At 41.8% G+C, this 14,614-nt stretch overlaps 2 protein-coding genes across 2 annotated transcripts; one reads left to right on the top strand and one right to left on the bottom strand.

Moving 5' to 3' along the window:
- The first annotated feature begins 1,243 nt into the window (after positions 1-1,243).
- LOC131667504 (active breakpoint cluster region-related protein) lies at positions 1,244-9,573 on the top strand. Its single transcript, XM_058940953.1, has 13 exons — positions 1,244-1,442; positions 1,937-2,052; positions 2,954-3,651; positions 3,746-4,019; positions 4,112-4,291; positions 4,363-4,578; positions 4,644-4,763; positions 4,846-5,090; positions 5,164-5,425; positions 5,500-5,782; positions 5,880-6,150; positions 6,233-6,404; positions 6,469-9,573. Exons 2-13 carry the CDS (start codon positions 1,939-1,941, stop codon positions 6,889-6,891), a joined length of 3,258 nt encoding a protein of 1,085 aa, XP_058796936.1. The 5' UTR covers positions 1,244-1,442; positions 1,937-1,938; the 3' UTR covers positions 6,892-9,573.
- Positions 9,574-9,842: 269 nt separating this feature from the next.
- On the bottom strand, positions 9,843-12,505 carry LOC131667505 (tyramine beta-hydroxylase). Its single transcript, XM_058940954.1, has 10 exons — positions 12,318-12,505; positions 12,072-12,225; positions 11,835-11,981; positions 11,525-11,772; positions 11,273-11,426; positions 10,939-11,202; positions 10,642-10,872; positions 10,427-10,555; positions 10,192-10,366; positions 9,843-10,116 (listed from the first exon to the last, which is right to left on the bottom strand). Exons 1-10 carry the CDS (start codon positions 12,446-12,448, stop codon positions 9,989-9,991), a joined length of 1,761 nt encoding a protein of 586 aa, XP_058796937.1. The 5' UTR covers positions 12,449-12,505; the 3' UTR covers positions 9,843-9,988.
- Positions 12,506-14,614: the final 2,109 nt, after the last annotated feature.

Here is a 14,614-nt window from a genome sequence, read left to right as displayed (position 1 = left end):
ATGGTTACTCTTAGCAGGTAAATTCGAATAATAGATTCTACATAGCTGCGTTGGAAATTACTTAGACTCCAGCTAATATTTATTGTTTAATTATACATATGAATTTTACAGTCGAAAGCATGTTAACAAATTGACGGTTCTGGACGTTAATAGATTAAATTACTTTCTCGCACTATATAGTATCGAAATGTATGTACCCAAATTTCTCTGTGCGTCAATTCTTGACTGTTATATTCATCTACGTCGTCTCGATGGTTGTCCGTCAATAGGCCTTTGTATTTCCAATTTATAATAAAAGGCTCGAGTTTTTTGCTTCATTTTTCAATTATATGCTTCAATGTACTATTGTTTCAATTTGGTGACATAAATGACACAAGCGCGCGCGCACCCACGCACACACACACACACACACACACAATTTTATTAAAAACAGTTATTTCCAATCCTATATCAACGATAGGCTACAGTCGTAGAGACATTTCTTCGCCATTATGAATTGTAATGGGTAAATTAAATAATAGGATTCCTGTTGCTTTCACAACTCATTTTAACTTTACCTAGTTTTTATACAAAAAGGTTTAGTAAATCGAAACATACAAACATATTTATACCGCCGCAACTTTTAAAAATGGAGAGAATATATATAGCCTAAGTTAAAGTTCAAATCAAGTCATCATTTTTTTTCAATTAAATGTTGCTAAAACGTGCTTTATCATTGATTGATTCACAAACAATAATAGCCGTTGACTTATTGTTTGCGAATCGATTCTAAATTATTCGCATGGTATATCCGATAGCGATATTATCAGAGGATATAGGCAAAAATCAGAGAAAATGACGCAGAGAAACTACGTTTGCTACACTAACTGGCATTGACTCTTCGGTGTCTATAGTCTAGACTAATGTACATATATTGTAGAATTAAGCCTTCAATCGCGAACGCATGCGTGCGGCCACGTTCCAAATATTACGCTAATAATCAACGGGGCGTGCCGAACTACGACTATATCTTGACAATAATAAAAAACAATCATCGTAACGCGCAAGTGAGACGAGTGCTGTACTCTCCACTTCCACTACTCTGGCTAAGCGGCTGAAAAAGAGAGCAGCGCGCCTCACCTCCTGTATTCAAGAGAGAGGGAGAGAGAGAGAGAGAGTCGGGTAGAGAGAGAGAGAGAGAGAGAGAGAGAGAGAGAAAGAGAGAGAAAGAGAGAACAAGTACAGTCTATGTCCATCCGTGCAGGAGATAACAGAGAGCAGAGTAAGCAAAAGCAGTGTAGTCATCGCGGCTTGAGCCAGACAACAACAAGATTGTGTTGCGCGCGTGCAACGACGACGACGGTGACAAGTGCGATGAGCCGAGCCGCCTGATCTGAGAAAACGACGGGCGTTTTCTCGCCGCACTGCCAACTATTATCAACACACCACTCGGGAAACAACTGGTGCGTGCATGCGATGTGTGTATGTGGGTGCGTGTTTGTGCAATGTGCATGTGCAGCTGTTCATCGTCGTATTCTGGCCCTAGTTTTCTTTTATTTAGAATGGTTCAATTCTTCTTGCTCAGTCAATACCGACTATGTTTGGGATTTTACAATTATACCCTTTTACAACTAGTTCAGACCTTTTTTGTCCCTAGCTAGAAGCACCATGTATCTCCATTGCACATGCACATCTTTCTTGATACACTAACTTCGGAGGTCTATTCGGAAGATTTGCCTTAAAATTACAAGATGCATTGAGAAAGAGTTTTTAAACACTCAGTAACTCTCACGTTTGTGAAATTCTTATTTCAATGAAAATCACTTGGAAGCTTTATACTGCAACTTAGAAAATGCATCTACCAACAGGACGTTCTCGTTATTTTCTATTGATTTCTTAATTTACCTGCTTAAATTACAAAATTGTCAGTAGTACATTGCATGTGTGTTACTTATAGGGATGAGTGTTTTCGGAGACTTCCAGCGGGTCTGGCAGGATCGCTTCCCAGATAGTGCTTTACCAGCTGCATGGGAAGAAGATGTTAGAGCAAATCTGGTCAAACATAAACAAAAGGTATATTATTTTTATTTTCTTTTAGAAACTTGCTTCCATTACTCATATTATCACTAGCATGAAAAATTTTATCAGCTTATCATAAGGTTAACTGTTTCATGATCATCATTTTTACCAGAAATTTGTTTGCCTTTATCTTGCATTTATCTTTATAGTCTCCTAAATTTATAAAATTATAATTGAAGCATTATTGTAATTGAATACAGCATTTATAACATGTTTGGTTTTATGGGTTACTTGTGCTGATGAATCATCCTATTTGATAGAGGCTTTAATTGGGCGGTGGCACTGTTTATGAGTAGCATAAGCGAGATATGCTTCTCTTATCATTTTGAATATTTCCGAAATATTCAATATACTCAACACAATATATAATTGTAAATTGTACAAATAATGATCTTGAATGAGATTATTTTCTTTCTAATAACTTCTAATAACTTACTTTAATTTACTTTAATTCTGTCTTTATTTTTCATTTTTCATGTTTTCTAAATTTTCAGAAAAAGCATTTATGTGAATATCTAGTTATTTAATCAAGATAAGATAGAATGGATACTATAATGCAGTTTATGCATTTTAGATAATTTTATGCAATGAAGCTTAATATAAGAAGTAATATTTCAATATTTTTAATTAAAGATAATTCCCATTTTTAAACTTTACTGAAATAATTAAGAAAATATTGCAGTAATATTCATACTTTTAAACTTATTCATGCGTGCAATTTTAATACTCTTGTTATAATAATAGGTTTGAGATCAAATAAATTTTATTAGGTCATAAGCATATATAAATCAATAATGAGGTTAAAAATAAAACTCTACTAATAATATCATGTATTATTCATAGTAGCTCAACTAACATATATTTCAGTTCCTGTAAATTCGATTCATATTTTTAGGTTAATCAATTAAGGGAAGAATTAGAGAAAGAAGAGTTTTACGTAGAATACTTAGAAAGGCTTTTAGCAGATGTTGAAAGACAGAAATTAGCCAATGCATCTGCATCTTCAGAGTCCAAAGGATCTGGTGGTGCATCACCAAATCATCAAAGCTTCCACTCTGCAGAGACAAATGTATTAGATTCAACAGCTCAATCTGAGGAAGCTAATAATTGTGCTCCACCCCTTCCTGCTCGAGAAGATCTCAGTAAATTACAAAATAAATGTGTAAATGAGTTGAGTTCAACTTTATGTTCTAGTAAAAGGCCAAAAAGTGAAATACCAAGAAGTCCAGAGAAAGTGCCTGAATCTAGGAGGAACAGTGATCCAAGTGATATACCAAGCAATTATATCACTGTTATTCAAGTCACAGGCAATTCAAAGAAAGATAAAAATGAAGATTCTGTAAAAGAAGAAGATGAAAAAAGTTCTGAAAAACCTCTTGAAGATGCAGATGATGGTGATGCGGATGCATCAGAAGAAGAGCCTTACTATGATTCAGTAGCTCTTGATCAAACTGGAGAATATGTTTATATTGAAGCCCATGCACCTCCTATTGGAAGCAATGGCAAAAACAAAGTGCAATTACGAAGACCACCTTCCCTACCAGATTCTCCTGGGAACCAGAGCAATTATGTCAACATTGACTATTTTATTCAGTAAATAAAAAATTGATGTTAAACTATATAGTTAAATTACATCTGCATTCTTGTTTTGTATATTTTAAAACTAATCTTTCCATTACTTTTTTAGACATCGTGCAGCAATGGATAGTGAAGACGAAGAAAATTCCGCCCCTCCTATTCTTCTGCGTACCTTGAGTACTGATAATGAAACTGGTAGCAGTGATGCTGAACCATTAAGTCTCAGTGAAGGCAGTTTAGAATCACCTACACCTACAACACCTCGGCGTCAGGAAAAAGGTAAAAGTCAAGATAATGACAGAACATCAATGGTCAAATGTATCATCAATTCTGTTGTTGAAAGTGAAACTATATATGTTGAGTGCTTGGATGTTATGATACAGGTAACAAACTAGATATTTTCAAGTTAAAAACTGTAGTTTATCATTGAACTATTGAATTGATTTTTCATTTAATATAAGCAATGAATTTTCAGTACATGAAAGCTATCAATGCTACAGTTAACACATCACAGCCAGTCATATCTCAAGAAGACTTCAACACTATATTTTATAAAATCCCTGATTTACATAGGTTGCATCAAGAGTTCTTAGATGATCTACGAAAAAAACTTGATACATGGGATAATAAAACTACCATTGGTGAACAATTTAGGGTGAGTCTCACATTTTTCACCATTAGTAATACAATATTTTAAGAAGATCTTTTGTTAATTTTACTTTATAGGTGATGGCAAGTAAAATCCGAGATTATGGTGCATTTCTTCATAACTATGCTCGTGCCACTGACACAGTACGCCGCTGTTCCTCGCAATCATCGCAATTTGCAGAAATTACAAGAGATATTAGACTAAGGGGTTATCCAAAGGGACCAGGATTATCTTTAGAAGATCTCTTACATAAGCCAGTAGCACGAGTTCAAAAAAATGCATTAGTGTTACATGTAATGTTTTTTTTATTTCTGTCTTTTTAATACCGTTTATTTTACGTAATTTACTTTATTTTTAGGATTTATTGAAACACACTCCATCAAACCACGCTGATCATGCCCCACTTTCAGATGCATTAGCAATGACTCGTAATTTTTTGGACGAATTCAATATAATTCAAACAAAGTCCATGTTCAAGGTATATAAATGAAATGAAAAATAAAATGCTAATACTATAAAAACCAAAAGTCGAGGACTAATCGAAAATATTTTTTCAACAGAGCCATGATCGTGCTCAAAGAAGGCTTGTAAAAAATTCATTTGTAGTCGAATTATCTGATGGTCATAGAAAGCTAAGGCATTTATTTCTTTTCAACGATGTCATTTCATGTGCTAAATATAAGGCTTCTGGCAAAGACAAATATACTTTTGAATTAAAATGGTTTATTCCTATGTCTGAAGTAGTAGTTATGGAAGATGGTATTGAACCGAGAGAAAATAGCCCAGCAAATGTAGTAGTACTTAGGTAACGAAAAAAAGCATTAATTGAATTTATTTACGTTGAAACTGTTTAATGAAAATGTTCCTTTGTTTGGCAGATCTCAAGCTTGTACAGTTAGAGATCAAATTCTGTGGGAGGAAAAAAATGATGACAGAAAACTACGAATTGGTGGAAGAGGTTCAGAAAAAAATCGAAAAAAATTAGCTGAATTGGAGGCGCAATTAGTGCTGGCATCACCAAACTTGATTCTTAAAGTTGGTCAAAAAAATCAAAATCGCATCCAAAATTCGTATACATTCTTTTTGTCGAGCGAATTTGAACGATCACAGTGGATAGAAGCTATTGAGGCATTGCAACAGGTTTTATGTTTTATAAAATATGAAAATCATTCAAAGCAATACAAAAAATGTTAATAATTATACTTGAACTACAGAGCGGACAACCACCGGGACCATTACCGCTTAATATGTATGATTTAAAAGCATGGATAGCAGCATGTCGAACTTATTTACAAACCGACATGGGTAGTTACTTATTGCGCTCCGGTAGAGATGAATGTCTTTTATTGGGAGATCTGCAGCTCACTTTGCTGGGAATCACGTCGCCTGGCTTGGACAGAACTGGTGACTTTTATATAGTAATAGAAGTTGATAGTTATGGACACTACTTTAAAAGAGCAAAAAGTCACATTGCCAGAGGGCAAATGCCAATTTGGGGTATGTCAAATAAGTTTGCTTCATTTTGGTATCAATCAACATACTAAAGGAGACTATCATTTTTCAAGTTACTAAAATTAAAAATTTTATATTACAGGACAAACTTTTATCGTTGAGTTGGAAGGAAGTCAAAACGTTAGATTCTTACTGTATGAAGAATGTGGATCTCGATCTGTATTGAGAGGGAAATGTGCTCAACGCTTGAGTCGCTCTTGGTTACTTGGGGATCAAGTAACAAAGACATTAAGCTTAGGTTCAGCTAGTCTCGAAGTTACACTCAAATTTATTCCAAGCGAAGTCACCTTACGACGCGTACCCTCTGCTAAACCTCAAGGTCTATTTGGAGCTAAAATCCTGCAAGTCTGCAAGTAAGTATCAATTAATTTTAAAGATATTTTGGAAATTAGTAGACATATCTATTGAATTAAATGTTCGATCATTCATTTACAGGCGTGAAAAACGCGACGTACCATTCATAGTAACAGCGTGCGTAAGAGAAGTGGAGAAAAGAGGGATGGCCGAAGTAGGTCTCTACCGAGTGTCTGGTTCTGCTTCAGATGTGGCCAAATTACGGAAGTCATTTGAAAGTAACTCGTACGAAGCAGAACAGCTATTGAAAGAGGTAAATTCGAACGTGCGTTAGTGTTTTCACGACTTTCATCCTGACTAACTGTCTTTTTCTTCAGGTGGATGTTCATTCGGTGACTGGTGTCCTGAAACTCTACTTACGCGAAATGCCTGAAGCCTTATTCACTGATGCCCTCTACCCTGCCTTCCTCGACGCCTTCCAGAGCGGTGAGCTTTCACGGGGCAGTGCCTTACGCCGCGTCTACGACAGTCTCCCTCAGGTTAATAAAGCCGTCATCGATTTTCTACTCGCACATCTGATTCGCGTTAACAAGTTTGAAGCCCAGAACAAGATGTCTTTGCATAATTTGGCCACCGTCTTTGGGCCCACGTTATTAAGACCTGGAACTAGTAATCGTCCCGACGCCAAGAATCGTGATCCTTTGGCAGCCGGCACAGTCGATGTGATGGCGCAAGCCGGAATACTTTACTGTTTTTTGCAGATAAATATGCACCAGAACAATCAAACGTCTACCCTCTAGTCAAAATGTGTAATATTCATATATTATATTATAGAAGTGTATTTCGAGCAACGATTATCGGAAACCAACAATAGGGAACCTTTCGTTGATTTTAAAACGATTGTCCAATGTTTGCTTGAACTTTATTTTTTACTACGTGTTTGTTTGAGTGCGTTATTGTTGTTTCGTTCTAGAAATATTCGCTTCAACATCTTTCATTTCCATATGAGAGAACAAACACCTTCTGGAAAATTTTATCGGGCCAAATTCTAATATTTAATAAAGAAAAAGGTATATTTGACAGGACCATAAATTGGAAACCTCCAATATGTTTTTATATACAAACAAAAAATCATTGTTTTGCTATTACAAGTTTTATATGAATTTTTTTATATTTTGCGTTTTTGAAAATGATTACAAAAAAAATTTTTATTGATTAAAAATTAGGTGTGCTAATAAATTACGTAATTGGAAAATAAAATTAACGATTAACTTCGCGAGCGGAGTTACTTCCGGTTTGCGTATAAAATTATATTTTCGATTGATGAGGTGATAAAAACTGGGGAGAAAGTATGAATAAGTCTCACACTTTGATTCAGCAATATCAGATCGCAATAATCGGTATAGTCAAGTTGGAAGTAAGAAAAATTAATCAAAATCATAATGACAATTCGGAAAAGCTTCTTTGTGAAATATCGAAATATCTTACTATACATCACGAGGAATGTAAATTAAGTTTCATACAAGACTTTGCTTGAAAATCCGTGAAGAAGGCATCATATTTTTATAATTATAATATTCTATCATATTTTTATTTTTACGGATGGTGGTAAATGGTGGTTTATATAATATTTTAATCGAAGACTCTTGTATCAACAATTTTGGAGTACATTGATTTTAACCCACATTACAAAAGAAATGTTAAATGTAACAAAAATATATATTTTTAAAACGCCGAAGGTTGCCCTCGTGTGTTCCCTCTTGAAGTCTGAGGAGTTGTCCGTGAATTTTGAAACGTGTATTTTTTATATTATAATCTATGCAGGCAATATTAGCAGCTTAACCCGAATTGATGTACGTACCACAGGAAATACTGCTTAAAGAACATGATTATGCGCGAATAAAATTAGCGTTGATAGGCCAAGTTTTATATTTTATACTTTACCATTATGTACCATGTATTCTTGAAAACGAAATAGTAAATACACCTAAAAGAAACACTTTTTAATCGTAGATGAAAATGGCATATAATATATATTAAGAAAATCAGTACCTTCTAAGAAATACAAGGTAACTGATTTTCGTATCATAGTCAAACAAACATACAAAATTATCCATCAATTTACCAGCTTTAACACATTCTTTACTATAAATGTTTCTCAGTCATAGAACAATTTCTAAGATTTAAAAATATTATAAGTCACTGCCAACTTGAAAAACATCAAAGGTATTTAACTTTTATACCAATAAATTTACAAGTATGCTAAATCTGAATATATGTGCTGCTAACTATTACGAGAAAGTAGAAAATGTAGTTTTCGATTATTGTTCCTATAAAATTCAAATTCGTCCATTCCACTGTTGTGCAATGTATATTTATTCAACAAACTGGTGTTTTCATTGCTTAGATTTTTGTAAAATATTCTATTCCGTTTATCAACACTTTGAATTTTCAACATTTTGATAAACCATTGTCAAAGCAATAGATTGAAAATGCGGTCGTGTTACAATGTACGTAAAAATAGTTGTGCAAACAACTCTTCTATTGATATGGTTCAACGAATTTTTTCAAATCGAATCATTCACTTGTAAATGCCTCCTTTCATCTGGTATTAATTGAAAAATTGTGAGAAATGGAGTAGAATTAAAGATAAAAGTAGTTCTGTCAAAAACATAAGATTGTTTACATTCGCTTTGAAAGTAACCATTGCACCAAAGAAAAAATTTATGTCTGTTTTTTGACATGGCACAGGAAATCAAAAACATTTGACAGTAAAAATTACTCCTTTTCTAGACCTGTCCCAAGTTATAAATGGTACAGCGAGAAAGTTTTGTTAACCTGTTTACAAAAATAAGTGAAATCATACGTGAAGAGAAAAATTTTTAAGCTTTGGAATCTGTTTAATTGTTAGCTCGCGAACTCATTGATTGACATTCATACGTGAATATTGCGTGAAAACTGAACACATTGAAACTTTAAAGAATACAGTGATATGAAGCATAAAAAAAAGAGAGTGAAAAGAATTAATTAATTCAAGTGAATATATGCATACTTTGCTTGACGCTAGAATGCACGTGTATATGCGAGTTTGTATGCTGATTATATTAGACGTGAACGCAATGGCCCATCTGTATTATGTATCATAAAGTACATATGAAGTATTTTTTATAATTCTTAAGTATAACCGTATTTTCTACCTTGAATATTAAACGTTTTGATAAAAGAAATCGATGCACATACCTTTGTACACGGAAATTGTTGTGAGGATCATTGAAAAAAATAATTAAAGTAAGCAAAAGTTCTCTTTCAAGGTAGATGAAGATTTACGTCTTTTACATTACGATAGTAAAGAAATTTAAGCCGATATGTTTCTTTTTCAATTGTATGATCTTAGCATGTGTAAAATTGATGATTATTGCTACCTTATTAGATTATATTTTACATATATATATATACATGTATGTATATATGTATGTATGTATGTATATATATCGTAATAATAATTATTATTATTCCAAAATCATAATATCTTATCAATATTAGGTAGACCTACAAAGCCCAAGTTTCAATCGATTTGCTGCATCGTGCAACAGAAGAGGAAAAGAGAGACGAGGGTGAATCCGCATGGAACATTCATTTATAAGCTCTGTTACATGAACGCGTAATGAGATTTAAAGTATTTCAATTGACACATCCAACGTGGCTATAATTTAAAAGAAATATGCACAACAGTCGCAAACTTATGATTGGAACGACTTTTCACATGTTTTGCACATTGAATTGCACCTTTATTCTCCTTCAAATATATACGACATAATTATGAGATTTATAACAACAATCAGAGAAAAATGAATAAGCTTGGAGAAAGTGGATAGAGGTGTAGGAGCGACGACGAGATTACAGATGGTACTCCGGCTGTGGACAGGAACGAGCCGGTGGCGCGAGCGGAAGTCGAACCTGGGTGGCGGCGATGTTGTCCCAGAGACCCGGCAGTCGCGAGCCGTCGGAGGCGTTGCACTGCATTGCTGGGGAAGCGATTCGAAGGGCGTGAGTGGATCGGGCGATAAGGTGTTGCGGCGCGAAGGCGCGAACGCTGCTACCTAGGGGGGCGACCTCGTAAAGGTCGTGAAGAGCGGCCACGCGCACCCTCGTCCACTGGATACTCCTGTAGTTGTCGGAGACGCCTCTGTCACTGCTCGTGGCCTGGCTCTCCCAGTCCCGCATGTAGCGGAAGTAGGTGGCCAGCGCGTCGTCGCTGATGGCACTCTTGCACACCTGCGCGCACAACAAGCGAGGAGGGTCGGTCGGCTCGAGCTGGCGCGCGATCGGCAGTACCTCGAGCCTGGAGTTGGGGTAGTAGTGGATGTAGTTGACGCACATCTCGTCGGAGATGGCGAAGCCGCCCAGGGTGACGTTCGGCCGGTCCGCGGTGCTGTACGTGCAGGTCGTTATCAGCGAGTCGCCCTGCGGCAGCAGACTGGCGTTAGGCCCGAGGCGAGCGCGAGGCGAGCGCGAGGCTCGACCGCGACTGGCGCCGCGGCAGCGCTTACGGGCAGCAGACTGACGGGGCGCGCCAGCAGGCGGATCTCCTGGAAGTGGGTGGAGTAGTGGGGGTCGCGGTTGAGCGCCGGCAGCTCCTGGCCGTCGCGCACGTGGCGCGTGACCACCTGCCTGCCCGCGAGGTGGGTGTGCAGCTGCGAGCCGAAGACCTTGACGCCGCCCTGCGCCAACCCCACGCCCGTGCACTCGGCGACGCAGTGGCCCGACAGCACGAACGACTCCTGCGCAAGCCGGCCCTCGCTCGTATCGCGGCCGCGCCATACTCACCTCGCCCGCGGCGCACTCACCTGCCCCGGCGGGATGGCCATCTTGTCGCTGTACTCCAGGCCCAACTCGATCACGCCCGCGTCGTAGCGGCGCAGGCTGCTGCTGAGCACTAGCTCGATGCCGGACGAGTCGACGTTGCCCGCGCGCAGCTCGGGGTTGTTGTAGTGCACCTCGAGCATCACGTGCCGGTTGAAGCCCTCGCCGCCGATCGGCAGACCCGCCTCCGGCGGGTACACGAAGGCCTCCGCGCCCATCGCCCAGGCGGCCAGCACCTTCTTGCAGATCTGCGCGAACGCAAGCGAGCGCCTTCACTGGCCGACTGCCGCTTCGGTTTCAACCGATCGCCCACCGAACCTGCGTGCGCTCCGGCCGAGTGGGCGAGTCGCAGGGCCCGTCGTACAGCGGCAGCTGCAGATCCGCCGGCCCGGCGCAATGGAACACCTCCATGTGGTGGACCAGGTGCTCGTTGCCTCGCTGGATCGCAGGCCCGAACTGCAGCACGTGGTGCCTGTCGCGGTCGCGGGCAAAGGCGCAGCGGGTCAGTCGGGCCGATCAGTGGTTGGTCGCGCGTTGCGCGCTCGCCCCCGCGCTCCAGTCGAGCCTTACTTTCTTCTCAGGGTCGACGGTAGCTTGTGCACCTTGCACCAATAGGTGGTCTCCGCGCTCGGCACCTCCACGCGATCGGCCCTGACCTCGTGCCGCCAGGCGTCGCCCGGAAACTGCGGCTTCGCGTGCTGGACCCGCAGCATCTCCGTCCGCGACATGCCGGAGGCCTTGGCGTCCGCCACCCGCAAGCCCGCCAACGAGCTCAGCGGACCGCTGCCTTTCAGCCACACCACGTGCGTGGTGCCGCCCTGCCAGTTACCGTTCGCGTTCGTCATTAGCAGTCGCCAAGTTACCGGCACGCGCCACCGACCTCCATCACGTAGTCGTGCTCGTCGCAAGTGTCGAATTTCCTGCCGAAGGCGAACTTGGTTACGTTGCCGCGCCTCCGCCACTCGAAGTGGGTGCAATCCTGCTGCTCGTCCAGATTGAGCGTCCCCTTGTCGTCGCTCCAGGCATCCTAGCGCCATCGCGATCGATTAAATCGACTGCCCTTCAGCCTTGCCGACAATCATTGGACGGCTAATTGTATCAACAGAGATCTCGTTACTTGGAGATGAGTCTGGCGACGCCAGTCGACCCACAGCACGCAATAGTCCGCTGGCTTGTGCTCGCCGTAGTTCGAGAAGCCCACTGCAAACCAGGCGTACTCTTCGGCAGCGTAGTGAACTTCCGCCGCTATCTGCTCGGACGCGAACTCGACCCTGATCGCGTGAAAGAGCGCAGGTGAACGGGGACGAAGTGCCTACGCCGCGTATAGGTGCAGACTCGAGGAAGCTAATGAAGCAGAGCTCACCTCCAGTGCAAGCTGGCCTCGGAGCCGAGCGGTAGCGAGTGCACGGGCTCGAGATCGTGGGCCTGTTGCAACCTGGCAGCGACCAGCAGCAGCCAGAGCGCCGGACAAAGACACCCGAGCAGCAGCTTCATCCTTCGCCAACTGAGCCTTCCGTCCTCGAGTCTCGTCGCTGCTCGCCTACGTCGCTACCCCTAGGCGCACGCTCCGCGCGCGCGCTCGCTCTCGCTCTCTCTCTCTCTCTCACTCTCTCTCTTTCTTTTGCTCTCGCTTCCGGCGCGTACACAGCTCTACAGGCTACAGGCATTATCAGCCCATTATAGAGCCATCGATGACACTGTAGGTTTTATCACCCCTACTTTATCCTTGAGACAGTCCGTGCGTTGCCTGGATTCGCTAGCCGATCTTCGCTCCAATTCCAAATAGCGATTTGCCTTGAAACTCCTTCCCTGAAAAGGTCAGTGGGCTGAACGGACACTGGAAAATAGCAACAAATTGTCGGCGTTGATCGAACAAAAGCGCGCGTCACGCCCTTCCAAAAAGCGAACGTAGCGTTGCTGGTTGGCGGCGCTTCAAAAGATATAAAGACGTCCGTTGGCAATATCGAATGAAAAAGTGACGAATCCATTCCCTCGCGCTGGTATGCGCGACGGGGAGATATTGCATTCCCGAGGAGACGCGTGTCCGCCGCAATGAAGCGCAATCAAGAAATTCCAAACGACTTTATATCGGGAGGCGCCTTAGCACGTCTCGCCTTGGGCTCGGCCTTATGGTCCAATAAAACGTGCTTTTGGTGCGAAACCAGGCTTATTCTTCGCCGACTGCCTCGATTGCGCACCCTATTACCGGCACCAGTTTCAAGCGAGACACTTAATTATAAGTCCGTCCTCTTCGAATAATTCGCGGCAGTGGAGCTCGAGTTGGAAGAGGGACGAAGGAACTGGCCCCCTCTGCTACAATGTACCAATATACCAATCGTACTGCACAGACGTACTTGGCACTCGGATTCAGCTATACATTTATCTAATTTCCGTGCGCTCTCTTCGCAATAGCAAACGCGTGGCTCGTTAGCGCACGCGGACTAGCTTTTCCGCCCACTGGTAAAGTATCCGGCAGGCTTGAAATCGATGGCAAGCGCGAGATGGGCTGTTGGATTAAGGAGAGGAGAAAAAGGCAGGGGAACGCGCTCGGCGCGCAAACAACGTCAATCTAGCTTGCAAATCATCGAGAAGATACGTTGACTTGACGAGATGGCTTCCTCGATATATTGATGTGAGAGAAACGTGGACTCGAAGCGCGTACGCACAATGAGTGAGCTGTTCCCGACAGCCGAACGAGTCTCGATTGATGTCGATTAAAAATTCGAAGAGATAACGAAGTCGTTGACCTCGAGGCTACCAAGGGCGAGGGCGCCTCGAGGAGAGCCTTCTCCGTGCAGCAATCGCATAACCTGGCTGCGCACAACTGCCGAAACATTAGCCGTCAGCAAAAACTGCGCGACCAAGTGCAGCTAATCGCATTAATTGGATATGGGCAAGCTTGTGGCAGCTTTTATTGGCGCCTGTCTCAGCAGTTGGCCACTTTTTTCCCACGAGCGAGTCGCGCGCTCCGGCGGCCCCTTACTTTTCGTTTGGATTGCGATGGGCCTCAGCAGTTTTGACACGCGCGCAACGGTGCCTTCGGTTTTGGCTCGGCGCTATCCACTATCTGGAACGTGAGTCCGCCGACGGTGGTCGTGTGAGCGCGACACGCCGGACACGCGTGCGCGCAAGCCTATCCCGGAAAAACTTGCTTGCGCAATCTGCCTTTCGTGCTTTCGACAGGCCTACAAGTCACGCTGTCACATAAGTTTAGCTGAGATCTTTTGTCGATTACAGGAACCTTCGGTACCGCGCTTATACCGGTATGCATCGGCGGTTAAATGTCAATCAGTGAAGAACCTCAATTATGGCTCGATATTATAACTCTAATACACAGGAGCAAAGCAATTTTAAATGGGATCGACATTTGTTCAGCGTACCATGGATTAGGTGAATATCTGTAACAAGAGCAGCATAATGTACTATTCAAACTTGCATGTGGACTGTAGCATCAAAATGATTATCAGCGCAGTAAGAGCTGCGAGAACGCTCAAATATTTGAATTGTAATGACGAAACGGTGTTAAAAACGTACGCTGTTGAGAACGAGGCAGATCTCGATGTGGCTAAAGTGTAGGTAAATCGAGAAATGCACATTGACCGACAGCTAGTTATAGGCGCAGTACGCCGTACCGTCGAGCTGACCGAAGTCGCGACTATC

Source organism: Phymastichus coffea, unplaced genomic scaffold (assembly GCF_024137745.1).
Source record: "Phymastichus coffea isolate CEN01 unplaced genomic scaffold, Cenicafe_Pcof_1.1 PCOF00066, whole genome shotgun sequence".
Taxonomy (NCBI): Eukaryota; Metazoa; Arthropoda; class Insecta; order Hymenoptera; family Eulophidae; genus Phymastichus; species Phymastichus coffea.
Note: the sequence above shows the minus strand (reverse complement) of the source record. Positions and strands in the feature narration are given on the sequence as shown.

What these genes read in the sequence shown, in the direction of transcription:
- LOC131667505 (XM_058940954.1), bottom strand. Translation starts at nt 12,448, where the DNA reads ATGAAGCTGCTGCTCGGGTGTCTTTGTCCGGCGCTCTGGCTGCTGCTG. An exon ending in GTCGCCAGACTCATCTCCAA is followed by an intron (nt 11,982 to 12,071) that starts GTAACGAGATCT and finishes CGATGGCGCTAG; the next exon opens with GATGCCTGGAGCGACGACAA. An exon ending in AGCACGACTACGTGATGGAG is followed by an intron (nt 11,773 to 11,834) that starts GTCGGTGGCGCG and finishes GGTAACTGGCAG; the next exon opens with GGCGGCACCACGCACGTGGT.
- LOC131667504 (XM_058940953.1), top strand. Translation starts at nt 1,939, where the DNA reads ATGAGTGTTTTCGGAGACTTCCAGCGGGTCTGGCAGGATCGCTTCCCA. An exon ending in GCAAATGTAGTAGTACTTAG is followed by an intron (nt 5,091 to 5,163) that starts GTAACGAAAAAA and finishes TTTGTTTGGCAG; the next exon opens with ATCTCAAGCTTGTACAGTTA. An exon ending in CTATTGAGGCATTGCAACAG is followed by an intron (nt 5,426 to 5,499) that starts GTTTTATGTTTT and finishes CTTGAACTACAG; the next exon opens with AGCGGACAACCACCGGGACC.